Source organism: Notamacropus eugenii, chromosome 1, assembly GCF_028372415.1.
Source record: "Notamacropus eugenii isolate mMacEug1 chromosome 1, mMacEug1.pri_v2, whole genome shotgun sequence".
Taxonomy (NCBI): domain Eukaryota; kingdom Metazoa; phylum Chordata; class Mammalia; order Diprotodontia; family Macropodidae; genus Notamacropus; species Notamacropus eugenii.
In genome coordinates, this window is record NC_092872.1 from 74,091,509 (window position 1) to 74,117,840 (window position 26,332).

At 37.9% G+C, this 26,332-nt stretch overlaps 1 protein-coding gene across 2 annotated transcripts in view; it reads right to left on the reverse strand.

The window, feature by feature from the left end:
* The window catches only part of FRMD3 (FERM domain containing 3), a 334,009-nt gene that overhangs the window by 132,527 nt on the left and 175,150 nt on the right, over positions 1–26,332 (reverse strand). The window contains exons 3-4 of one of the 2 annotated variants that reach the window (XM_072605267.1): positions 24,677–24,719; positions 3,475–3,553 (exon numbers count right to left, since the gene is read on the reverse strand). In XM_072605267.1, the coding sequence (XP_072461368.1) occupies positions 3,475–3,553; positions 24,677–24,719 (122 nt within the window). The remainder of the gene's footprint in view (positions 1–3,474; positions 3,554–24,676; positions 24,720–26,332) is intronic. The other variant, XM_072605270.1, reaches the window with a different exon arrangement.

Below are 26,332 nucleotides of genomic sequence, written 5' to 3' on the forward strand. Positions count from 1 at the left end.
TGCCCTGCTCATTTTTAACTTTTCATTTTAATCATCCTAAAGTGGCAAACTTTTACAATAATGAAGGACAAAATGTTTTCAATATTAACATTTCAAATCATAAGAATTCAAGATATTCAAGGTACCTACATTATTTTTGAATTCTAACAGTTGTACTGATGGATACACCACACTTTTCACTTGTATCAAAGGACAAGACTGACTTGATACATAGTATATCACAATATTTCATCTTCTCAACACACCTAATTCGGCAAAAGATAGGGAAATGTTGTCCAGATTATGTAAGTTACATGACAGAGGCATGACCAATAGTATCTACTAAATTTGATCTTCTCCCACAAGTTATTGACCTTTCAATTTCACAAAAAATTCATAAATAGTATCAATATTCAAGAAAAATATTTAACAAAAGTGAAATATAACTGTTTCTATGTGCTTATCCTATCTCTACAAGTAGACCATATGGTCCTGGAGGGCAGGAGCTATCTATACATCCCCTCAGCCTACCATAACTCTGTATATGTAGGACCACAGATCAAGAGTTGGAAAACACCACAGCCATCATCCAATCTAAAATCCTCATTGCACAGATGAAAAAAATTAAGGTCCAGAGAAATTCAGTGATCTGTATAGTCACAAGGGAAGGAAATGATATAACTGAGATATGAACCCAAACCCTTAATTTCAAATCTAGTATACTTTCCAAGTACCATCCAGCATGGCACGCCCTTCCCAAAGAAGTCACTGCTTTCTATGAGCAAAGCAGAATTGCAGTAGCTCAAAGGAAACATGAAATGCACAGATTTACAGACATCTCCATCCCAAATGTTCACATGGACTATTAGCTCACATTGAACTGATCAGTCACCATTAGACATATTGTACGTATACCCCCAACATAGTGATGTCATTTTGATTGTCTTCGAATATGAAGGACAACAACCAACCAACTTTCCCCTGGATCTCGTTTTCTCCATAGTAGGTGCTCAATGAATTGTTGATGAATTAATTATTTTGTTGTCACCAGAAAAAGATTATAGAAATGCTACAAGTATCTTTCAAATGTTAAGTACATTATCTACTCCTTTCCTCCTCCCTCCCCAAAAAATACCTAATAGAATGGTTCTGAGCAAATGAATAAGCTAGGATAAATGAATTGTATATTCATTTTGAAAACCATTGATTTGCAAGTGAATTGGACATAAGTGAGGCAGAGATGAGAAAAGTCATCAGCCCCACTCTCTCCTCCAGAATTGTCAGAGTCCAGAGGCAAGACATAGGTCAAGGCAACTGGTAATGGCCCCTTCATTTAAGTACATAATACATATGTGATACATATGTGTGCACATGTGTGTGTACATGTACACATGTGTGTGCACATATCATTGCTTCGTGGAAGTCTGATATTTCTATTTAAACACACATAAAATTGAGAAATAGAAGCTATAAGGGTCTCTCATGACCTCCTTTCTTAGGACACCAATATACTTCAGAAATCCCAAATGGTTTATTAACTTGATTTGCACACTCACTATAAATTCTAAAAAAAAAAGAAAAAAAAATTCCAGCTTATCCAATGTGTGTTCTGCAAACAGTGGGTAAAAGGGAACCAATCATTACCAGTGAGTATCTAAAAGAATTATGAAAGCACCATCAGATTGACAGCTATAATCTATCTTCAATCATCTTAGCTGACTCCTGGAAATAGAAGGAGCCAAACATCCAAATCATAGACAAAGCACAAGTAGGGCAGGTGTTGGTGAAATGAGCAATTGTCATTTTTACTATTATGTCAAAGCTACTAACGGATTCACTTTTCTGTCTTCCTTCCTCAGTCCTACTAAAGAACTAAGCTACCCGATAACAAATGCAGGGCTAAAAGGGGTAAAAAGGATTTGAGGAAAATGTCCAGTCCAACCCTCTTTCCTCTACATAATGCTATCTCCTTGCTTTCACACACAGGACTGCTGCTAAAAGAGAAGGAGAAAGAAGAAAGAGAAGAAATATGGACAGATAATAACAAGAGTCAACATTTATGTGGCACTCTACAGTTTGGGAGATTTTCCATACCTAATCTCATTTGATCTTTAAAATAATCCTGTGAGGCAAATGCTACAGGTGTCATTTTATAAAAAATGAAATAGGTTTAGAAAAGTGAGATGATTTACCCATGGACACATAGCAATTAAGTGTTAAAAGCGGAATCTGGTGGTTTTCCTGACTTCGTGTCTAGCAAATTAGTCAGTACATTACGCTGGTATAGAAGGTAGGAAAAAAGAAAATGAGGCAGTTTTAAAAGAGATTTGGGATGCACTGATCATCTCCAAACTCCTTCTAAAGTCTAAGGAGGTAAGCAAAATTAGTTAATTAAAATAATCATTTATATGTAAAATATTCATCTTAATATAATTTGTATTACAATACAAATGCACTTTATGTGCAATATGTGTTATTTGTGATACATCTGAGCCCCCTTTATAATCAATATATGTAGGATATTTGCAAAGGTTTACAATTTTAAATTTATAAATTTTATAAGAGTTTTATAATTTTATAAGTTAGTTATATAATTTTAAAATAAGTTAATTACTTATAAATTATTTTATTTTTGTTGTATTTATGTATTATGGCTATAAACATGATTTTTTTATGACATCATTTTATGCTAAGGCCTTGGTCAGCAAGATAGCCCCTAATTCCAACATTGCTTCTATGTGAAAATAAAGTCTGCTTTACAGAGATCCTCTTTCAAGAGAGGTTTTCAGAAACATTGTGGTAAAGAACAGAGATTTTAAATGGAGGGCTTAGATTTCCCATTTGGAAAGGTTGGAGATGGACAAACTCATATCCAACTTGTGGCCAAGCCCAGAGTTATTACTTTGGGCCAGGACAGTGATCTTAGAGCTAGAGAAAGTATTAGGAGCAAGGCCCCAGCAGGCCACTTCTGTGAAAGGAGCTTGAGAAAGGTTTGTCATCTGAAGAGGAGTCAGAGTTGTGCTGAGTAGGAACTAAAGACAGGGGCAAGGACAGAGAAGAAGGATTTGTTTGAGAAGCTCAGTCTAGGATGAGGAAAGCAACTCTTGCTGTCAATCTCCCTTTTTCCTCCAGGAATGGTTTAGTTCCTCATGGATGCTCTCAGGTTCCTGCTGCTCTGCTTTGCCATTTTCTACATTGAAAACATTCTTCTTCTATTTATTTTCAGCATCTTATTGGAAGCTGTTTTCGAAGGACACCTCCCCCTTAAGCCACTGTTCATTTGTGTGGCTTAATTACACTCCCAAAGACAACTGTTAAAAAAATTCAAAGACAATTAAGTGTTAGGGAAACACCCCAAGCTACAATGTGTGGTTCAGTACATGCCTTGTAAGAGCATTTCACCACAGACCTAACTAAGGAGATCCTGGCAGCCAAACAAATAAACCCCTGGCTTGTGGAGGTTGCGAATCAGATGCATAAACAAACAAAAAATACCTGGTGAGTTCTTCTTTAATCTTCAAAGGTTCGTGTGGGTAGAATTTCACTCTAAAGCACATGGTATAGGGTGGATGAGCTGAAACATTATAAAGAAAAAGCATGAGAACAGCAGCAAAGAACATGGGTTCAAACACAGGAAAGAACTAGCCCATGAGATGATTAGCAGGGTAATAACAGACACTGCACTCAGCAAAACAAAACCCAAGGCAAAAAATCAAATCAAATCAAATGTGTGAGAGGAAGCCCAAAGCAAAAGCAAAATACATGCATTCTAGTCAGTCAGCACATGCATGACTCTCCACTACTCTCCACAGCCCCAGTTTCTCCACCTAAACAAAGGGACGTCCCAAAGTAACTTTTCCCCATCTTGTCTTCATCGACCCCTTCCCGTGCTCTGCCTGCCAGTCCCACACCTGGAAATGAACTGTACACAATGTACTAGACACATTGAGTGTTTAGCCCAGTCACTGTGTGTTAGAAAATATAACTGTACATGACTTAGTTGAGCAAACATGGGTGATGCCTAGTGTAGGAAAATGCCCAAGTGTAGGAAAATGGAATGATTGTATCTTAAGAGCAATCATATCATTATAGCTTTGGAGCTAGAAAGGACCTTAGTGGTCACCTAATCCAGCCCCTTAAATTTAGAGACAATAAAATGAAACCCAGAGATGCCAAGTCCCTTGCCTAAGGTCACAGAAAGTACTTCGCAGAGCGGAAACTTGAACTCAAGACCTCTACCTCAAAATCCAGTACTATTTCCATCCTATGGGTAAGTAATCTGTATATAAACATTCTTAAAAGAATAATTTTTCTGAATCAAGTTAGTCATACAAAGACTGAAATTTTGCAAATGGAGAGTTACGGTAATGTTCTAAATCCATCTAATATCTCAAGTTCAATTCTCCTGTAGAGATTAGAGTTAATTGTGTATTTTCTGTCAGTATCTTTGTGGATCTGCCATAGTACACAAAAGTCTTTTAGATTTCTTTCTTTTATTTCTCAGTATGAAAGTATCAGGCCCCATACTCCTTAATGCAACAAAATATTGAGGATGTGAACAGGGGAGTAGGGGAAATAGTGATCTATTCTCCCTCAGCCTTCTTCTTTTTCCATTTTAGAAAATGTTTCAGTGATTTTCTTTTTTCTTTTAACTATCCACTAACTAATCCACTTCCTTCCACTCCCAATAGAAGCCCTCCCTTTTAACAGTTAAGCAAAAGAAAACAACACACAATGACCAAGTCTGAGATTTATCTCATCCTATATTAGGTTTCCTTTCATGATAAGTTTTTATTTTTAAATCACTATTAAAATCATAGGAGCATTGAGCTGTGTCTAGAAGGAACCTAAGGGACCATTAAATCCAACCCTCTCATTAATAGATGAGGATACTGATGCCCAGAAATGTTAAGCAACTTGTCCAAAGTCAAACATGTAATAAAAGTCACAAACAGAATGTGAATCCAAGTCCTCGGAATCCAAAACCTGTGTTCTTTCCAATGTGCCATACTGCCTCCCTGACCAACTCTTTGATATCCTGGTCTCATAAAGACAGAATAGCAGAGATTTAATAAAGAACACATGAGTCTTTATTTAATAAGGAAAGTATGCTCATAGAAAGCATTCAGTCACAAGAACCCTCAGCATCATTTCAGCCGTCTCAAACAATGGTATATAGAGTACATAAAAATCATAATTTTGGGGCCCCCTTCCCACCCAGAACTGTAATCAGTTGATACAATCCTGCATCTGTTTGGGGTAAATTTAAGAGAGAAAACTCAGTTGGAACACTCAGAGTAAAAGGGAAAAAAAGTACATTTTTAATACTTCATGGATTTATGGTTTAATTAGGCACATTCTACAATCATGGTGACCACAACCTTGTGTACTTTAACTGCTTATTGTTATTAGTTCGTAGGAATGTAGATTTAGAGCTAGAAAGTACCTTAGAGACCATAAAGTCCAACTTCCTCATTTTTACAGATGAAGAAATTTAGATACTGAGAGGTTTACCCAGGGTAATACAGCTAATAAATTTCTGAGGCAGTATTTAAACTCAAGTCTTCCCAAATCTAAGTCCAGTGCCCTAATCATTCATTAAACTTGATACCTCTCAAGTTGCTTGAGTCAAAAAAAAAAAAAAATTCACCACCACTGGGGGGACCACCCAATGACATTCATGAGTCAATACAAACTTAACCAGGTTAATCCTCCAGTGACAGACATACAGTTGTTCATTGCCAAAGCCCTCTGAAGTTTGGCAGGACCACTAGATCCACCACCTTAGAGACTGTAGAGTTATTTCTAAGATATGATGTGGCACCAAAGTAAGATACAAGCAGAAGATCTCATAAACAGGAATATTTAGTCTTTATAAGAAAACAAAAAATTCTCAACTCATTGGGGCTTTTAATGTCATCTAAAAATACAAATTTGATATGAAACACCAACATTTTCTGTAACTAGAAAGAGCTTAATTCCTTTATATCATGTCTAGAAATACAAAATTGCCATCACTTTTACATGATTCAAACTAATTATTTCTTTTTTCAAAACCTCTGGCCCCAGGCTTCCAGTCTTGGATCTATAAGTACTTTTCCATTTAATACATGAGAAAAGAAAATCTTCTGGCTCTTAATGAATAAATTGTAGATAGGAATGATCCTAACTCCTTTCCTAATCACTTATGAATTCTACTCTTTCTGTGTTTGTGTCATTGCGAAGATGATGAAGCAAAGGGCAACGATGTGAGGAAAGGGAAAGGGAATTTTTACAAGGGGCAAGAAAACAGAACTATGGGAAAGGAAGCTGAAATCAAATAAGAGAATTTATTTTCCATGGCTTCAGATACTTACTAGCTATGTGATCCTGGGCAAAAGGTTTAACCTCTAGCTGCCTCAGTTTCCTCAACAATAAGTTGGGGATCATAATATCACCTACATCCAAGGGTGGTTGTGAAAATCAAGTGAAATCATATTTGTAAATAATTTGTCACAGTGCCTGGCCCATAGTAAGTGCTTAAAAAACTCTTGTTCCCTTCCTCCTATCTGCATATACATTCATCTTCTACACTGGCTTTGATCCATACTGGAATAGAAAAAAGGCATCAAGATTTTCCCTGTGAGTTAAGCATTATCACTCAGGGTTACTCATTCTAGAAGTGAACTCCCAGCTGGAGGCAACTCAAAAGTCCAATGATGTGAGTAGCCCAATTAGTGAGACTATTTGTCCAGATGGCATCAATTAGGATGTTTTTCTACTCAAATAAGTTAAAAAATAATGACAGAGGTTTCAGCTTTGGTCCTCCCTGAAGCCTTTCATGAGTACTAGGAACTCAGAAAAGGCAATTTTCAGCTAAAAAGACGGATTTTTACAAAATGAGTCAATTTCTTCCCAAATTAAATGCAATAGCCAAATCTTAAATGCCAAGATCATATAACATAGATTTTGATTCTTGGGAACTTATTATACCTCTACTGAATTCAGAAAATAAATGATAAAATTGTGGTTCAATTAATAAAGGGGGTTCAGATATCATTCCTGCATTTGATGTGCTTAAGGATACCAGAAATGCCATATACTGAGTCAAACACATGGTCCATTCAGTCCAATACACTCTTTGTCAATGCAATAAAGGACATCTTGTCTACAAATATAATAGATGTAATATAATGTCAATAGTTAATGACATACCACCTAATATCTCTTAATGATATCTTTCATATTCATTCACACACCATACAAGAATTTATCTAGAGACTTCTAGTCAAGGGCTGCTCAGCTCTCCCATACCTACTCCAGCAAAAACCTGAAAACAACACTAAACAGAATAACAATCAATAAATCCAATGAAAACTATAATAAATTACTTCATCCACCTCAGAAGTACACAAAATAGCCCACAATCAAGGGTGTTGCTAGCACAGACAAACAATCCTACAAGCCCCCAAAATAACCAGAAAAGGACCAAAGATATATGTAAGCCTACCAGGCTCTCTGTCTGGATATAATAAGAGTACCAGGTTCCCTTGAGAAAGTCAGAGGATGTTTGTAAACTTACAATGGGACCCATCCAAGGGAGCAGAAGTTTCTATGAGGACATAGTAGCAACCAGTGGAAGTGTGACTCCAACTAGGAAACACAAGGGATCTAGAGTCCTATTACTGTGTCCTGAGACACCACAGAGGACCCTGGACATCCAGTGCTCTGAACCTCAAAGATTCAGGAGGACCAAACACTAGGAGTTAGAGATCAGGACAGAACCTCAGGTGATCCAGGGTGAGATCAACCAAGGCAAATAAAAAAAATAAGCATGACCCAGGTCAAAGTGTGACCTCAGCAGAAATTCTATAATCAGGAACTAAAGCCAAAGAAATGACTAACTCAAAGACCACCAAGTATAAATCACTGTCACTGATCTAGAGATTTTCAACATTAGAAAGTAAATCTAGAATACAAAGTAAAGTAAATCTAGAATACAAACAGATATTCAAAAGAAAATAAAGTAGATTTTCCTCAAGGGCTCTATGAATATACCTAGAAGAAATGAAGCAAGAGATAAAAAATGGAATAAAAGTTTTGGAGGAAAGAACTGGAAGGAGAATAAATATCTTAGAAGAGAAAAGCAGTCAGTCACCAAGACAGTCAACAAGCATTTATTAAACATCTGCTATGTGCCAGGTACAGTTCTCAGCACTACAAGCGATAAACCTTACCCAAGTAACAGAGTTCCTTAAAACAAAAAGAGACCAAATAGAAATCAATGACTCTATGAGAGCAAGAAATAATAGAAAAATCAAAACATTGAAAAAAAAAAAAAGAAAAGAAAAAATCCAGAGCTTCCATGTCAAAGAAAAAAAAATACTGAAAGCGTCCAGAAAAAAAGCAATGTAGTTACCAAGAAAACAATCAGAATCACTCAAGATCCAGCTGCTTCACTTATAAACAAGAGGAGATCTTGGAATACAATATTCCAAAAGGCAAAAAAGAGAAGAGCTTACCACCAAAAACCAATTGCCCTGAAAAGATGAGCAACATCTCGTAGACCTTTAATGCAAACTGGCCTAGGGACTACAGATACACACACAAAGAATGAAATAATCCCTACTCACAAGTTTACTTCTAATAGAGGGGATAACATATGCATATATAAATGTAAAGAGAAGAAATACAAAGTAATTAAATACAAAGTATAGTCTGAGAAGGAGGTCACTGGGAGGGAGTATACTCTAGGAATGGGGCCTGGTCAGTACAAAAACAGGGAGATGGGTGATGGACTGTGAAACACATAGAGAAAGCCACTGAATCACAAATTGTGGCATATGGAATAATGTCCAATGAAGCTGGAAAGATAAGTTAGATCCAGGTTATGTAGGGTTATAAAAGTTAAACAGAAGAGTTCATATTTCATCTTATAGGAAATAAGGAAGTCCTGGAGTTGATTATGAAAAGAATTGACACGGTCAGACCTGCATTTAAGAATCACTTTGGCAATAGTGTGAAGAATGCACTATGTGGAAGTGAGAGATTTAAGGCAGTGAGACCAATTAGGAGGATGTTTCAACAGTTTAGGCAAGAAATGATAAGGTCCTGAAAGAAGATGGTAGCTGTGGGAATGTTGAGAAGGGTAGCATGTGCAAAGTGCTGTAGAAACAGCAAAATTTGGCAACTGATTGGAAATGTGAGATGAGGGAGAGTTAGAAGTCTCGGATAATGCCAAAACTTGGAGAATGGAAGAATGGTGGTGCCTTTGACAGCAACAGGGGACTTTGGATGGGAGAAGAGGAAGATAATGAGGTCTCTCTTGGATATGCTGGGTTTAAGATGTCTCCAGGACATGTTGTATGAAATGTCCACCTGGAAATTGGTGAGGGGTGGAGGGGTTGATATTCAAAGGATACATTAGGGATGGATATATAGATCTACATAATGAAAACAATTTAAACTTATGGTTGCCAATGTAGTCACTAAGAAAGAAAATGCAGCAAGACATGGGTAAGGGACCATCAGTATGGTTTGGATAACGAACAAGGAGAGGAGACTGAAAAGGAATGGTTAGACAGATAATAAGAGATCCAAGAGAAAGGAGCGTCCACAAAGGCTCAGAGAAGATAGGGAATCCAGGGAATTTCCTGTGCCAAAACTCCCTTCATTTTAAAAAAAAAATGAAAAGGATGCTTTATAGTGTTAACAAAAGTCAAGAATACATCTCAAATTGTTCTTAAAACAAAAACGATTCTTAAAAGACATCAATTTATTCTTACCCAGAATTCTTTGCCAACTCTTCCCCCTTTTCCCCCCTTCCACCTCACCACTGAAGACTGTGTGTGACCTTTAAGCACGTGACTTCAGGTACATAGACATGCCTAGAACATGGACTCATTTGGGATTAGAACTATGAAAATTCCACTGCATCCCTTCCCCAAGTAGTTCTAGATGCAAAGAGTAGAATGCTGCCCTAAAATGAGGTAGCACAATGGCTTTGCCTGAGAAATGCTAGATTTTTTTCTTTTTTTCCTTCTATGTTGTGTATAGGATGTAAATCCAGAAGGCCTGAGTTCTAATCTTGCAACAAACACTAACCAGCTGTGTGACCCTGAGCAAACTGCTTTACCTGCCAACTTCAACTTCATCTATAAAATAAGGATAATCAAAGTACAGGGCTGCCGTGAAGATCAAATGAGACAATAAATATAAAGTCCTTCACATCCCTTCAAGAGCTATCAATGTTAGCTGTTATTATTAACAGTATTATCATTTCATCAAAACAATGATGATCAATCCACCAACAGTCTACGGAATCAGTCATTCAAATCTAAAAAAATACCCAAACAGCATTTGGGAAGGAGCTGTAAAGAATGTCTCTACACCTTAAATATAAACTACTTACTACTCTCAGATATTTAGTCTTCTAAGGATGCTAGTCATCTCACAATGGAGTACCCCAAGAATTTCAAGAAAACTCTTATTCTCTCTATTCATCAACAAGGGACAACATGAAAGCAAAGACTGAGGTGCATTCACTCATCTTCCCATATCCTATGATAAATGAATTCATTTCTGTCTTTTTCTATGACAAAATTTAAGGAATGGCCACAAAATATTTTTGCAGATGAGGGAAATGAGGTCTCACTACTTTAGGATCCATACTTTGAAATAAACTAGCCCCTTCCTGAAAAAAAAAATAGACTATATGAACAATTAATTGGGCCTGAAAAAAAAGTGTATAAGGATAACCAGTCTAATTCCTACAGACACAAACACCTCATGATGCTTAAAACAATTTTTAGTGCCTGGAAGTGTGCTGAAGCGAGCTTTGTAAAGGCTTCCCGAGCCAATTGTCAAATTATCAGTATAAGCATTCACACCTCAAGAAACCTCCAAACCCTACAAATCAGGGCTTAATTTATTGTTGTGCTGATTGTCTCTAGACTTAAGAAAGTGATGGAGAAAATGTTAGTAGTCTAGATTAAACTTTAAAGTGTGTCTAGCTCATTTTTCCCCAACCAGAGAGCCAGTTATTAAGCATTTACCAGGGTATTTCTGCCAACATCCTTCTACCACCCCTATCTCTTGCTTTTTAAATACAAATACATTCTCAGAGTAGCTGAGATGCATCAGGATAGATACTTTTATCAAGTATCTAATACAAGCATCAGATAGATGCAGATAAAGAACACTTCAAATGGAAAACGGCATGGTTTAATATAGTTTCGCATTTGTACTAACTGTAACACACCATAAGCAAGTCACTGAACATCCTCAATATATTAGGAATAATACCTCACAAAGTTTTATGTGAAGAGCTGTGCAAATCTTAAAGTACTATGGAAACGTCATCTGGTACTCTAAAGTGCCAATGGATGTTGTTACTGTTTTCATTGCTGCTGTGCACAGTGGATTTGTGACCTCATCGATGTAAGTACTTCCTCCAAAAGTACAGATGTCAATCTGTCCGTCTATGCCTGCCCATGCTGCCTGACTGTTATATAGATCTTCCCCTAAGTTTGCCACAATGGTTCACCCAATGTGCTGGGCACCTTCCTCACTTTCTCTTCACAGTGTGCCAATGCCAAATTTAGCCCTCTCCTTTTTTCCTCATACATATCTTTGGTGATATCCTTTATGCCTCTTCTCCTTTGTGATCCTTTGTATGCAATTTGTGGCAGCCTATGTATGCCCACATCCACTGTTACCCTCTACATGATCCTCAGTTTCAATTGAGGCTGCAGTATTTCATGACTTAAAATTCAGAGGCATCAGACTCAAGTCCTCTGGCCCACAAAACTCTCAAGTGTGGCTGAACTAGATGAAATTATCATTGGAATACGTTTAACAAAATTAATTAAACGCAATACAACATAGGTAATATTAACCTGTGGTTTTCTAAGTTAATATGCAGCTATAGGGATGATTTATATTTGAGTGTGATACCACTGACTTACATCACTGGAAGAACGTTCACATTAAACAGTTAGGTTTTTACTTTAGAGGGAAATTTTAAGTCTTTAAAAGAACTCTGCAGTTCCCCAAAGGCAATCCAACCCCCTCTCTTCCTTCTCTTCAATTTTGGGCCCAGCTCATTGTCCATTTGCAGTGTCTGCCCATACGTATATGTGTGCACATATATATGTATATTGCGTAACAAGAGACAAGCTCATCAGCTATTATTACCTAAATCTTCCTTTCAGATGCACTTCTTTCTAATGTCCTCTAATTCTATTCCCTACTCTTTTGTTCTTTCTCTCTCTTTATTTGTAACACCTATAATCAACTCATTCTTTCCCTCCCTACTTCCCCCCTCCCCCCCCCCCCAATGAGTCAGGCTTGTGTCATTAGGTATTTAATGAAAACAAAACCATTGTTGTTTTTAATCCCTCTATGGTGACTGTATTGAGATAGGGAGAAGTTAATCACAGTTGTAAAGTACCTTAGCTTGATTAAAGCACTTAGCTTAATAATTTAAGTTGCTTCTATAGGCTTTAAGTCCTTACTAGCTTTGCATAACAAAAAATGCTGCAGGATCCCTTCTCTCGAAGAATTTACTCAGTCATTTTGAATTTTAAATGCTTTTTTTTTTCAAAAAGAGGAAAATTGATTTGAGAGTCCTAGACCTCATCTTTAAATTTATAATATCCTAGTTTCTTCTTTTGTTTATCATATTTGTAAAAAAAAAGAAAAAAAAGTCTAAAATTTTGAATTGTTGGGTTTTAGTATGATGGCTTCCTTCTTTACTGCTTGTAAGAACATCTCCTTGTGACTATAATCCTGGAGCTTGATGTGTCTAGAAAAACTGAAGCCTGAGTTAGTACTCATAAGTACTTGTGATTTTTTTCAGTTTGTAAATTATTCCTATTTTTTCATATTTCTGGAAGTTTTTTATATGATTTTCCAAAATGAAATGGTCATATTCTTTTCTAAATAGTTTTTGGGAAGACTGATAATTCCTCATTTTTCTTCTCCTTGATTTGTCCTCCAAATCAGTCACTGTTATCATTAATATTCCCAAATCTTTTTTTAATTGAGTAATTTTCTGCATTTGTTTTTCAGCTTTTACTGTAGCTTCTGCACTCCAGTAAAACAATTGTACTTTTCACCAATCTATTGTTTTGCTTACATTGTCCAGGATGTTTCTATGCTACCAAGTTTCATCACCTTATACTGTGTTTTCATAGTCACATTCAGTCATTTTTTAATCTTATCTCATAATACATTTGCTCAGTGTGTTTATTCATTAAATTTTCTCCAGTTTATGTGTGCCTTGGGGAAATTCCAGTTTTGTTTCTGATGGTACTATTGGTACTGTTTTAGTATAATTATCTTCTAGTACTTTTGCCTCTACCTACTTTAATCCATCATGTAACCACTATTTATCAAATATTTAGAAAAAGTTAAATGAGAGAACTCTGGAACCTGGAATCAGGAAGACCTGAGTTCAAATCCAGTTTGCCTCAGTTTCCTTAACTGTTAAATAATAAAATGGGGATAAGAATAGCACCTACCTCACAGGATTGTAATGTACAAGTGCTTAGCATAATGCCTGGCCAACAGTAGGTACTATATAAATAATTCTTCTCTTCCCTTGCCTTCCCTTCTTTCCCATCATCCTCAAAATAAGCATAGGCGGAATTACTTGGCCAGAGATTGTAGAAGAGAGGACTGTTCATAAAAGGGCTGAGAGAATCTCAAAAAAGAAATTTCTCACAAAGAATCATAAATTATCTCAAGGAGAAATCTAAGGAAAAGGCATTTAAGGTGAACAGTGACAATTCAAGAAGCTTTCCAATGAGTTCAGGTCAAACTGGACATACAAAAAGCATGCCAAGAAGAGATTATAACTAAGGATGAATACAGAAGAATACTATGAGATTAAAAGAGCAATGAGAAAAGTTAAAGCCCAGAATGAGCTGAGACTTGAGAAAAATGTGAACAACAAACAAAATTGCTTTTTAGATATGTTCTAAAACAGGAAGTGGACCAAGACTATGCCCACTGACTTGGAGTAGATGGAATAATATTTAACAGATGATAGGAAGGAAGTTGAAATGCACAACTTTTATGCTGATTTTTTTCATCAAAGAGAATGATTTTTGGATTATAACGATCAGAACAGACATGGACCACAGCAGAGGTTCTTCACCTTTATGTGTATACATCCCAGCTTTGTCAGTCTGGTGAAGCCTGCCAATCCTTTCTTAGATATGATGTTTTTAATCAATTGAAAGAAATGCTAGATTTCAGTTAGAGATTAGTGAAAATATGGATGTAATTTTTTTCCATCTAAGTTCATGCTACGAACTCTCAGGCTAGAGGGAACTGAAGTACAATGCTGGTAAAAGATCACCCAACTGCTATAAATGAAAATCATTTTCTTAGCAAAGAATCCCAGAATACTGGAATTGATGTGAATCACTGTATATAATCTTTGAGAAATTATGAAGAATAAAAGAGATGCTGAAAGAGTAAAAGTTGTCTTAAATTTCAAGATGGAGAAAAAGTGGGTTGATAAACATTGCAAACTGTACACTGATGAGTGTTGTTGGAGACCTCAGACACCTACTCACTATGTGAACCCCGGGCAAATAACTTAACCTCTGTCTGCCTCCATTTCTTCAACTGTAAAATGGGGATAAAAATACCGCCTACTTCCCAGGACTGTGGTAAGGATAAAATGAGATACTATTTGTACTATTTGTGCCTAGTAGCTGGCACATAGTAGGTGCTTAATAAAAGCTTGCTTCCTTCTTTTCCTTCCTCCTGCAAAATGTGGCTAGTAATACCTGCCCTGCTTACTTCCATAGGTTGTTATGAAAATTAAATGAGATAATGGATGTAGCATGACTTTGTAAATTGTAAAGGGTCCTACAAATGTAAGGTACTATTGGTGAAGTAGATAAAGTAGATATATACGTATATGTATGCATGTATGTGTATATATGTGTATGTATGTATGTGTGGATAGATAGACAGACAGACAGATGGAAAGATAGATAGACAGATAGATAGACAGATATCAGTCTTAGAGAGTAGAGTGAGGCACCAAGAGGTTGTGACCTTCTCAGATGGTCACTGACCTTAAAATCAGGTATTTCTGACTCCATCGCCAGGTCTCTAGCCGTGATGCCCTACTGGTTCTCATTCCTCCTAATTATTCATCATCACCTCATTCAATTTAAACTCCTATTCCCCTACAGGAAAAGACCTCAAACCCAAAGATCAAACAACCCCAGAGGAAAAGGAACGACTATTTGTCTTATCTCAGTGACTTAATTAGTGTATGTTCATTAAGTAGCTTAGCTGACTGCATAGAAAGTAAATGAACAAGGATGTGTCCTCATTAAAGGAAGAAATCGCTTTGTAATGTCAATTTCCTCCAAAAATATAATAATTTCCAGGAAGTACTAATGTGGAAACCCACCCACAACATGACTAAAATATCTGCATTAAATGCCAGTCAGTCCTGTGTGTTACTCTCTACTGGTCTATATTAGCATACAAATGTTATTCCCAGTCCATTTAAGAAGTCTGGCTATACCTCACAGCCAATTAACATAATATTGATGCAGCCTTAACTATCCTGCCTGGACACTCCCAGCCATGATGAAGCACCTAGGCTGCTTTTCAGGATAAATAGGGCTTTGTTCCATCTCTGTCTCTGCTCGTTGTACACAGTCCCACATCCCATCTTTCAAGCCAACCTAAATGAATTAGTCTCAGTGCTTTCAATCCCTCCAGAAGTCTGTTGCTTTGAATGACCCATAAAATCATAATCAGAAAAAAGCACTTCACCAAAAGAAAAAAGAAACCCTTTCTCTTCTAGTCTTAGGTGGAAAGTCCCAAAATTCTTAGAGTAGAAAACTACACTAAGACTTTTGGGATACCCTATTTTTTTTAATTCCCCTGTTTCTCATTAAAAATGCTTGGGCTGGTGAGAAAACATAGAATTTTAGAGCTGGTTGTTGCCATCGAGCTGTATTTCAGTCATGACCTCATTTGGGGCTTTCTTGGCAAAGATACTAGAGTAGTTTGCCATTTCCTTCTCCAGCTCATTTTACAGATGAGGGACTGAGGTAGACAGGGTTAAGTGATTTATCCATGGTCACATGGTTATTAAGTGTCTGAGACCATATTTGAACTCAGGAAGATGAGCCTTCTTGATTCCAGGAACGGGACCCTATCCACTGCACCACTTAGCTGCCCTAGACCTAGAAGAGACTTTAAACAGGAATAATTAGTTCCATTGTTTCATTTGATAGATGAGGAGACTAAGACCCAGGGAAGTGATTTCCTTCATGTTACAGTTAGGACTAGTAGCAACCAGGTCTCCTAGGATGTCACTCTTTGTGCCATGCAACCCTACCTTTATGATGCTTATTTCATGCATTAGTACAAAGGACTAAAAATAGTTTCTATTATTTTACTTAAAACTCACCTGTCCATGTGACATTCATACAGTGGCCAAATCAATCATTTTATTTTAATATGATTATCACAATCAATCAAATTATCGTTAGACTTCATATGAATGACTATCATTTTATGAACACTTTCAACTGGGCAGGTGAGACTTACCTCACTGGAATGAACAATACCAGATTTTCTAGAAAGGGGACCATCTGTATTAATAGTCATAATGCTGCCCATTACAAAGTACAAATTGTCCTCATTTTAGAGAGAGTAACACTGACTAGCCATGAGACTCTGTGCAAATTACTTAAGCTTCCTGCAACTCAATTTCTTCATTTGATAAATGAGGAAGATAAAAAGAGCTTCTATTCTGTAGGGTTGTTAGGAGGAACAAATGAGATAAACTCAATGTGTTATATAAAAATAAGCTATTATTAGAGCAAAAGACTAGACTAGTGCCTTGCACATAGGATTTAGAGTAGTTCAGAGAACCTGAAATTGGAGAGAACTTGAGTTTGGCTCTACAACTTAATTCCTAGGAGTTCAGCTTTGTCTTTTTGCAGGGAGGAAAGGGAAAAGGAGAAAAAGAGAGAGAGAGGAAGGAAGGCAGGAAGGCAGGAAGGCAGGCAGGCAGGCAGGCAGGCAGGCAGGAAGGCAGGAAGGAAGGCAGGAAGGCAGGAAGGCAGGAAGGCAGGAAGGCAGGAAGGCAGGAAGGCAGGAAGGCAGGAAGGAAGGAAGGAAGGAAGGAAGGAAGGAAGGAAGGAAGGAAGGAAGGAAGGAAGGAAGGAAGGAAGGAAATCTGTGCTAGAAGCAGCATGGGAGACCAGACTCAGACTCCTAGTCACAGAACACAGAACACAAGATGCCCAGTCTGGGTGGAAGAAGCCAATTTCTCTGCAAAAGGCAGAGGCTGCCATTACCATTTGGTAGGTAATTGACTTCAAATAGAGCATAGGATCCAGAGCTGAAGGTTCCATTTTCTAAGTATAGGAGAACTAAAGTCAAAAGAGATTAAGTCGCCTACCTAAGACCTCATACACATTAGAGCTGGGATTTGAAGCCAGGCCCCCTGGCTACATATATAGCCATCTTTCACAATACCATATCCTCTCATTACACCAGGAGTTCTTATCCTGGGATCCATGGGGTCCACAGGAGTCTACAGATATATTTCAGGGGAGTCTACAAATTCGGGTTTTTTAAAAATATATTTAGATAAATGTATTTCAATATAATTGATTTCTTTTATAATCCTATGTATTTTATTTTATGCATTTGAAAACATTCTGGGAAGAGATCTATCCATAGGATTCACCAGACCACCAAAAGGGTCCATGATACAAGAAAGGTTAAGAACTCATACACTATGCTATAAAGTCCCTCAGTCAGATAAAGAAGAAATAAATGGCTTCCAGGGTCTGGAGAACATAAACATTTTCAAAAGAGAATAAGACAGGCAACTGTTAAGTCAAGTTAAAAGACTTGACAGCTGGCATGAAAACCGTTAAAAGAGAGAGAGAGAGAGACAGAGACAGAGAGAGTATGTTAGGGGGTGGGGGGTGGCAGGAGAGAGATACTGAGCATACTTCAGATCTGAAATCCTAAACAAAGAACCAGTGAGGGTGATGGGAAGCACAGAAGGGAAACCTTTCTGCCACAGACCTGAAACCCTACACCCAGAGTTAAGGAATAGGAAAATAAATTGGAAAAGACTGACACCTTGGAGTTTGGCCCAAACCAAGTCCATCAGAAAGAAACTTAGAACTGCTCTAAGATCAAGCCCAAGTAGGACTGAGGTATGACAGGAAGCCTTGCAGAAATGAAAGTCAATCAAAAAGAAAAGAGTTAGAAAAGGATAAGTCTTAGTTCCCTGTAGACAGAATGTAGCACTCAGATGAACACTAAAAATCCTTATAGCTTTTAAACTTTCCCATTTAATTTATTACTATAACCTACTACTAGCCCAAGTTCAGTTTGATTCCTTATACTTAATAGTATGACATGACATGATATAATATGACACAATATATAATATAGTATAGTATGATAATATATAATATAGAATTAGTAATAATAATATGCAATATAATATGGTATAATAATATAGCATGATATTATATAATAATATAATTTAATATAATATAATATTTCTTTTAAAACCACAATGAAAGGTTCATCCTATTTTCGGTAAGGAAAGAAGGAAAAGATTTATATCTTTTCACCTAGGGCAATGAGGTGGCACAGTAGATAGACTACTGGGTTTGAAGTCAGGAAAACCTGAGTTCAAACCTGACCTCAGACACTTACCAGCTGTGTTTCCCTGGGCAAGCCACTTAATCTCTGTCTACCTCAGTTTCCTCAACTGTTAAATGGGAATAATAATAAGACCTAACTCCCAGGGCTGGTGTAAGGATCAAATAAGATAATATTTGTAAAGTGTTTAGCATAATGCCTATTAATACACATTTGTCTCCTTCCTTCCTTCCCGTCAGGACAGCCAAACTGGGTAAAAAAGGATCTAGCCCCAAGAACAGAGAAAGAAGCAGCAAAAACCATTAAAGGAAAGTTAGTCCATCTTAGTATAAGGCAAAAATTTTCCTATCCCTTAAAGAGACTAGGTATAGGACTGGTCTGGGACTAGACCTGTGCTTTTATTTGTATAGAGAACTCTACAGTAGGAAACTCTATCTTCCAATCTAGGCCTCTGCTTTCTCTGTAACTTACAGTCTTTGAAAGTTGCCTAGAACATGAAGACTTGCCCAAGGTCACAAAAGCACTATGTGTAAGAGGCAGCACTTGAACCCAGGTCTTGTGCCAGTCTTGGTCTATTTAATCCCTTAAACAGAATACCCCCAAAAAAGAATCATATAAAGTAAATCAAATAACACCATCATATGTGTGTTTACAAAATATGATGTTGAGAGACTGAGAGCTAGTAGTTGGTTGGTCAATTCATATTTATTAAACCCCTGCTCTGTGAGAGGCACTATACTAATAGCAGTAATAGCAAAAACCAGTCTTGTTAGCCTGGGAACCATCTATTCCAGGGTGGGGAACTTGCGGCCTTAAGGCCACATGGGGCCTTCTAAGTCCTTAAGTGCAACCTTTTGACGACTCAAAGGACCTAGAAGAAAATTTGGATTCAATCAAAAGGCCGCACTTAAGGACCTAGAAGACCACATGTGACCTTAAGACCACAGGTTCCCCACCCCTGATATATTCCACCAACCTCCCCCCAAACCCACGGTCTCTCTTTCTCCCTTCCCTTCAGCATATTCCAGGTGAACGTTTCTCAGTTTTGAGACTCCAAGAGAGGATAATTGACCTCTGTAGTCACACACCTAGTAAATGACTGAGCCTGGTCGGATTTTTTGGATCCCAAAGCTGGTGTTCTTTCCACTACTGTATGAGGCCTTCTTCCAGTTATACAGGCACGTCATCTTTATTTGCAATGTTAGCCTAGCAGAGTATCTCAGGGTCTCCCCTCAAACATAGTAGGCCTTCGATAAACATTTGATGAATGAATGAAAGAGCCACTTGTGACAAGTGACCTTCGCAGCCTCCTCTAGAAAGTCACATGTGCACTGACAGTCAAAAGGAATCCAAATGGGCAAATACAGGAAACCTGAACTTCTAATCATTTTCCTTTAGTAAAGATGGGAATAGAAAAATCATCTTCATTACTGAATTATGTAGCCACTGCCAGTTAACAGAGAGGATAGGAACATAAAAGGCATATTCCCAGAAGAAATTGCCTCAGGGTTGGAAACAAGATCCTGTTTGCATCTCCAGGACTGAGTCCCAGGGGTGGGGCTCAGCTTTCCCTGGACTGATAATGACTCAACTAAAGTCATTATAGATATTAAAAAAAAAAAAAACTCTTAAGGTTTCCCAGCTAGAAGAGAAAATATCTTCCCAAAACAGACAGATAACCTATATAATCTGAGCAAGTTAGCCTTAAAAAGTACTTCATATTTGGTCATTACAACAGCTCTATCAGGTAAGCAGTGATAATTTTATTAGTCCCATTTTACAAATGAGGAAACTGAGGCTCATAAGATTTAACTGATTTGCCAGAATCAACAATAATAACAGCTCCCATTTAAATAGTGCTTTAAGGTTTCCAAAGCACTCTGATTATATTACCTCTAAATCTCATAACAATGTGAAATGGTGGTATTACTTTCCCCATTTCACAGATGAGAAGACAGGTTCAGAAATCTCTTTGATATAGTATCTTATTAGGTCATAACTCTGTAAGGCAAGCTGTACAAGTTTCATTAGTTCCATTTCACAAATGAGGAAACTGATGCTAACAGGATCTAAGTGACTTGCTGAGTCTGGAGCAATGAATTGACTTGCCTAGGGTCACACAGCTAGTCAAAGTCTGAGGCAAGATTCCCTCTCAGGTCTTTCTGACTCCAAATCCAGCACAATCTACTGGGCTACCTATCCACTTAGTCTACCTAGTAAGGAAGTAATGGCTCTGGAACCTGAACTCTGGTCTTCTCATTCCAAGTCCCAAGCTCTTTCCACAACACTGTACTTGCCTTCCAGGCAAATGAATTCAAGGTGAATTGGATCACCCTGAAAGTCATTTGTTTTCCATTGGCAGAAGGGAAAATCTAATTCTGTTCCATTGTAATCAAACTGAAAAGCTATTTGTGGCCACAGACCCCCTCCTCTAAAAGCTCTGCTCCCCCCAGGATCATACCTACAGTAGGGTATTTCAGGTCACAACCTCATTTAAGGATGGCCATACCCCAGCTGGAAGGCTTTGACGCCTTAAAAGGTGATGCACATTTATGTGCCCTATGATTATACCATAAAAACCAAGGGGCCTTTAATAAGGTTATTCTCTCTTTATAGCATGACCCTATTAATGATGACCTATCCTCCAACTTAAAAAAAATCTCTTTCTTCCTTCAAGAGGCAGCAAGAGCACCAACACTGCATCAGGGATTCTTAACCTAGCAACTATGAACTTGTTTTATTTTTAATATTTTGAAAATTGTACTTCAATATACTTGGTTTCCTTTGTGAGCCTATGCCTTTTATTTTATGCATTTCAAAACATCATTCTAAGCAAGGGTCCACAGACTTCAAAATAAGTGTTCCACATGAAGTCTTTCCTGTTCCTACCCACCAACCCCCCTCCCCTACACTCTTACTGGCCACCTGTCTAAGCTCCTTGTATTTGCCTGCCTCAAATTTGTGTTTTGTTCTGTACTTGCTGTCACCCTGTTAGGATGTGAAATCCTTGAGAGCAGAAATTGTTTCATTCTTTGTATTTATATCCTCCCCCACCTCCCTCTGTTAGCACAGTACCTGGCACAGACTCCAATTGGAAGCATGAGATCATCAGTTTGGAACCTCCCTCCAAAAGTGCACAGCCCAACTCATCCTTTCCCACCATCCTGTGAACCTCTATTCTGGGTCCTCCCAAAAGTTCACCTTACAGTATCCACCCAACAAGCTGGAGGTCTTCTTTGTTTTTGTCCTACGTTGTGAAGGAGCTAGTGGAGCATCTAGCTGGCATCCCTCTTTCTTGCCATGGGACCAGTCCATCTTCTCTTTCTGGCATACAATTCCTCAGTAACATCTTTTGTTCTTATGGTTCTGCTTTCAGACCCACCCACAGCCACCACGAGCCTTTGCTTGGCCTTCTGTGGGATGCTCATCTTTAGTTTGTTGGTTGACTGATTGATATCTGGGCTCTCATTAGTACAGAATTCCTCTGCAATACAGTGGCCCCTTCCCTCTACTTGGGAATTCATCCCAGCTCCATACCTGGACAATAACCCTGTTGAACCTGAGGCACAATTGTGCCAGAGTTAGCTCAAAAGAACTGCTTGTTAAATTTTCTGTATGAGCATTTAACTTCCAAAATTGGCAAATGCTCCAAAGCAGGACAACTTATTGCTTGCTGATTTCTGGACTTAAAAAGAGCAGCTAGGTGGTGCCATAGTGGATAGAGTTCCAGGCCTGAGTCAGGAACTCATCTTCCTGAATTCAAATCTGGCCTTAGATACTTATTAGCTATGTGACCCTGGACAAACCACTTAACCTTGTTTGCTTCAGTTCTCCAGTGAACCGGACAAGGAAATGGAAAATCACGCCAGCATCTTTGCCAAGAAAACCCCAAATGGGCTCATGAAGAGGCAGACATGACTAAAAATGACCACGTGATGGGGAAAATATTAATAATGCATATTAAACTTTAAAGTGTCTCATGTGTACATTTCTTCCTTCCTCCCCAAAGAGCCAGTTACTAGACGTTTACCAGCAAACCAATGACCCAAGTTATTACAAGTATGTAGCAGTCACTGCTCTCACCTATACAATTCTCTCCACTGATATCCCACAGCACACACAGCCCCAAGAGCCATAGCTGTCAGATAGGACTTACTCAGTCCACTCTGCCTGATACCCATTTTGCATCACAAGATAGTGGTTTCTGAGAGAGAAAGTGAAAACAAGGAAAAAGAGATAGCCATAGGGCTGAGCCACTGGTTGAGTTTTTTTTCCCCTTTGGGGCAAAGGATTCTTACTTTTTGCTGTTGGATTCCCACAGGAATCCCTTGTAACTAACACAGAGCCTGGCATATAGTAAGTACTTAATACTTGTTAAATCAAAATTGAATTGATTTCTTCCCCCCAAAATAAAATTATCAAAGACTCTGTCTCCACACTATCTCTTCTGCACCCCAGCCTTTAAAAGGGGAAAAGGGGTGGATCCCTTGAATGATGGCAACTACATTAGTATAAAGTGTTCACTTTAACTTGAACAAGAAACTGATTTATCATCTACACCTAGGATCATTCAGTGTGCCTAAGAGGGGGAAGAAAAATACAACAAATTTCTGAGGATGCAATGAATTCCTAAAGTACATTTCAGAAATTGCCTTGTAAACAAAACAGGTTGGTCACAACAAAGAGCAGGTCACCATAACAAAATATCTCACTGACTGGACCATAAATCAAGCATCCTCCTCTGTCTCCAGATTGGCAGTCAGTGATTTCCACAGAGACATGATTACACAGGTGAATGCCTTGAAACAGCTCTGTTAATGCAAACAACAACAAAACAACTCAACCTGAAATCACAGGGCTGAGAGCTGGAAGGAAGCTGAGGGGTCATCTAGTTCAGGGGCTCTTAACCCAGGGGGTCTATGAATTTCATTTTTTTAACATTTTAAAAGCTATTTCAGTATCATTTTATAATCAAAGGTATTTTATTCCATACATTATTCTGAGAAGGGATCCATTTGCTCCACTATACTGTCAGAGGTTTCCATGACACAAAAAGAGTTAAGAACACTTCCAACCTCCTCATTTTACAGCTAAGGAAACTGAGGTCCAGAGAGGCAAAGTGATTTGTCAAAGGTTATACACAGCTAGCAAATAACAGAGCCAGGATTTGAATTCAGGTCTTACGACTCTAAGTCTACTGTTCTTTAAGCTATACCATTGTCAAAAAAAAAAGTTATACTATTGAATTGTCACTACTTCTTTTTGAGGGTCAGGAAAGGGGAAACATCCATTCAGTGACAATACAGCTTCTTATAAAACCTGAGCTCCCATCTCATCAGAACTATTATTATTATTATTTTTTTTTGCAACTGAACAGGATACAGTCTATTTCACTTCTCAATGAAGTTTGATGAAGTATTTCACTTCCATGGCAATTCCAAAGGATCGAAGGAGCTAAGAGAGCTACAGGAAGCAATGTATTCTGCCCTCTAGTAGAAAGGGAAGTCTCTGGGCTCCCGAGAATTAATGACTCCACCCTGTAGCTGAGCTTAGATGCATGTACACATTTGTCTTGTTTTCCAAAGTCTGGGAATTTTGAGGATAACACAAGGTAGTGAATGGAGAAGGAAGCAAGAGTCATTTTCATAACCCTAAGTGGAACAGAAAAGGGACCACCATTTTCTAAACCTCAATCAACCTTTCCAACTTCAATTGTTTTTGTTTTTTTTTCCCCCACACAATAATAGAACCAAGATGATGTTACAATAGAAAGAACATTGAGTGGTAGGGTCAGAGGACTTGTGTTCAAATCCTGGCATTGACACTTAATATCTATTTCATCCTGGGCCAGTCACTGAACTTTCCCGAGCCTTGATTTCTTGATTTATAAAATGGAGGAGGCTAGAGTAGAAGAGCTCCAAGGTCCCTTCCAGCTCTGATATGATTCTAATACGATGAGAGAGTAATTAGAAAAAACCCACAATCCAATTCTTGGGTATCTTTTTATTCAAAACCCAAGTTTGGGATCAACACTTACATTTCATTTGCTTGGCGATTGACTTGTTGGGTTCTAGCCAGTGCTGGAAAGGAAAAGAAGAGACCCATGGTCAAAATGCTGCATGGCACAGTGAAGATGTAAAAACTAAGAGGCTTTTAATAAGGTTTTTCTCTTCTCATAGCATGGTTCTGGTAATAATAGCCCATCGTCAACTGCTCCATTCTCAGAAGGTCACCATGTACTATTTAAGCAATAATAATAGAGGAAAGGGTCTATAATTACAAACTAATAATATTAATGTCTACGTGAGTAATATTTGAGTCACACTGCATCTGAGAGGGAGGCATTAGGAATACAATATGCATTCAAGGGTGAAATCCCTCATCAGTTTACAGAATTTTGGAATTGTTGATTCGGTCTGGATTTACTAAGGATATCATCAGTTCTGCTTTAATGAAACACGTGTGTTCCTAAAAATCATGCATTGTGCAAAACTGCATGATAAATACCACAGAGTTTATAAGGAAAATGGGATGAGGAATGCAACACTCAATATTTTCATCAGTGACAAATTTTTAAAAAGAACCTAATAACTCCAATTCTATACATCTTAAATAGTTAATACTAAATACCACAATACATGATGGCGATGTCCATAGACTCATCCTGCTGCTCAGCCTGCCCCTGGTTCCTATGGGGTCCAGGATAAGTCAATGACTACAGGGCCATGTTTGGCCTCAGAAGGTCACAACTCCAAGACTTTGTTCGAGTTCGGATGTTGAGCAAGTATTTTTTCATATAGAAAAATTTCCAATAAGGAAGAAAAGTAAAACACAGCCTTGTTGGATCACACATGTTTAGTTGAGGTTTGAGGTGTGTGTTTTGTATATTCCAATGGGACTCAGTTTACCTGGGTGCAGCATTCTGTGTTTTTTGCTGCTTTTCACTGATGTACGTAAACAAAAGCAAAATTGAGGTTATGCTCAAATTGTTCCCTTGATATGTTAATCATGTTGAAACCAATTCATGTTTTTCAAAGCAAGTGTTATAGCAAAACTATGTGGGGGAAGAAGGAAAGACTCAATTAGACAAACACTAACCAGCGCTATTGGATAGCCATCTCCATCTCCCTTTATCCTTAGGATGGTGTTTTAATGATAACCCAAAAATAATAATTATAGGTTTGCGAAGCATTTTATATGTGTTAACTTCTTTGGATTTCACAACAACCCTGTGAGATAAATGCTATTATCTTCATTTTACAGAGGAGAAAGCAGAGGCACAAAAAAGTTAAATGACTTACCCAGGGTCACAAGGGCAGGAGGATTCTGAGGCAAGATTCAAACTGAGGTCTGACTTCAAATTCTCTGCTCTAACCATTGTACCATCTAGCTGCCTCAGCACTGAGAGGCTCATCCTTCCAATCTTAAACATGAGGAATCTAAGCCTCAGAAAAATTAAATCATTTGCCCAGGATCACAATGAATAAATTTTAGATATAGGATTTAAATTCAGGTCCAGAAATCTTTCTCCCATACGATGTGGCCTTGATAAACTCTAAACTTTTCTTCATGAGTCAGGATGCTCACTAAAAATAGTAATTAGTGTGCTGTAATGTATCTAAGGACACCTAGGTGGCACAGTGGATAGAACACTGGGCTGAGAAAGAGAAAGACAGCTTCATGAGTTCAAATC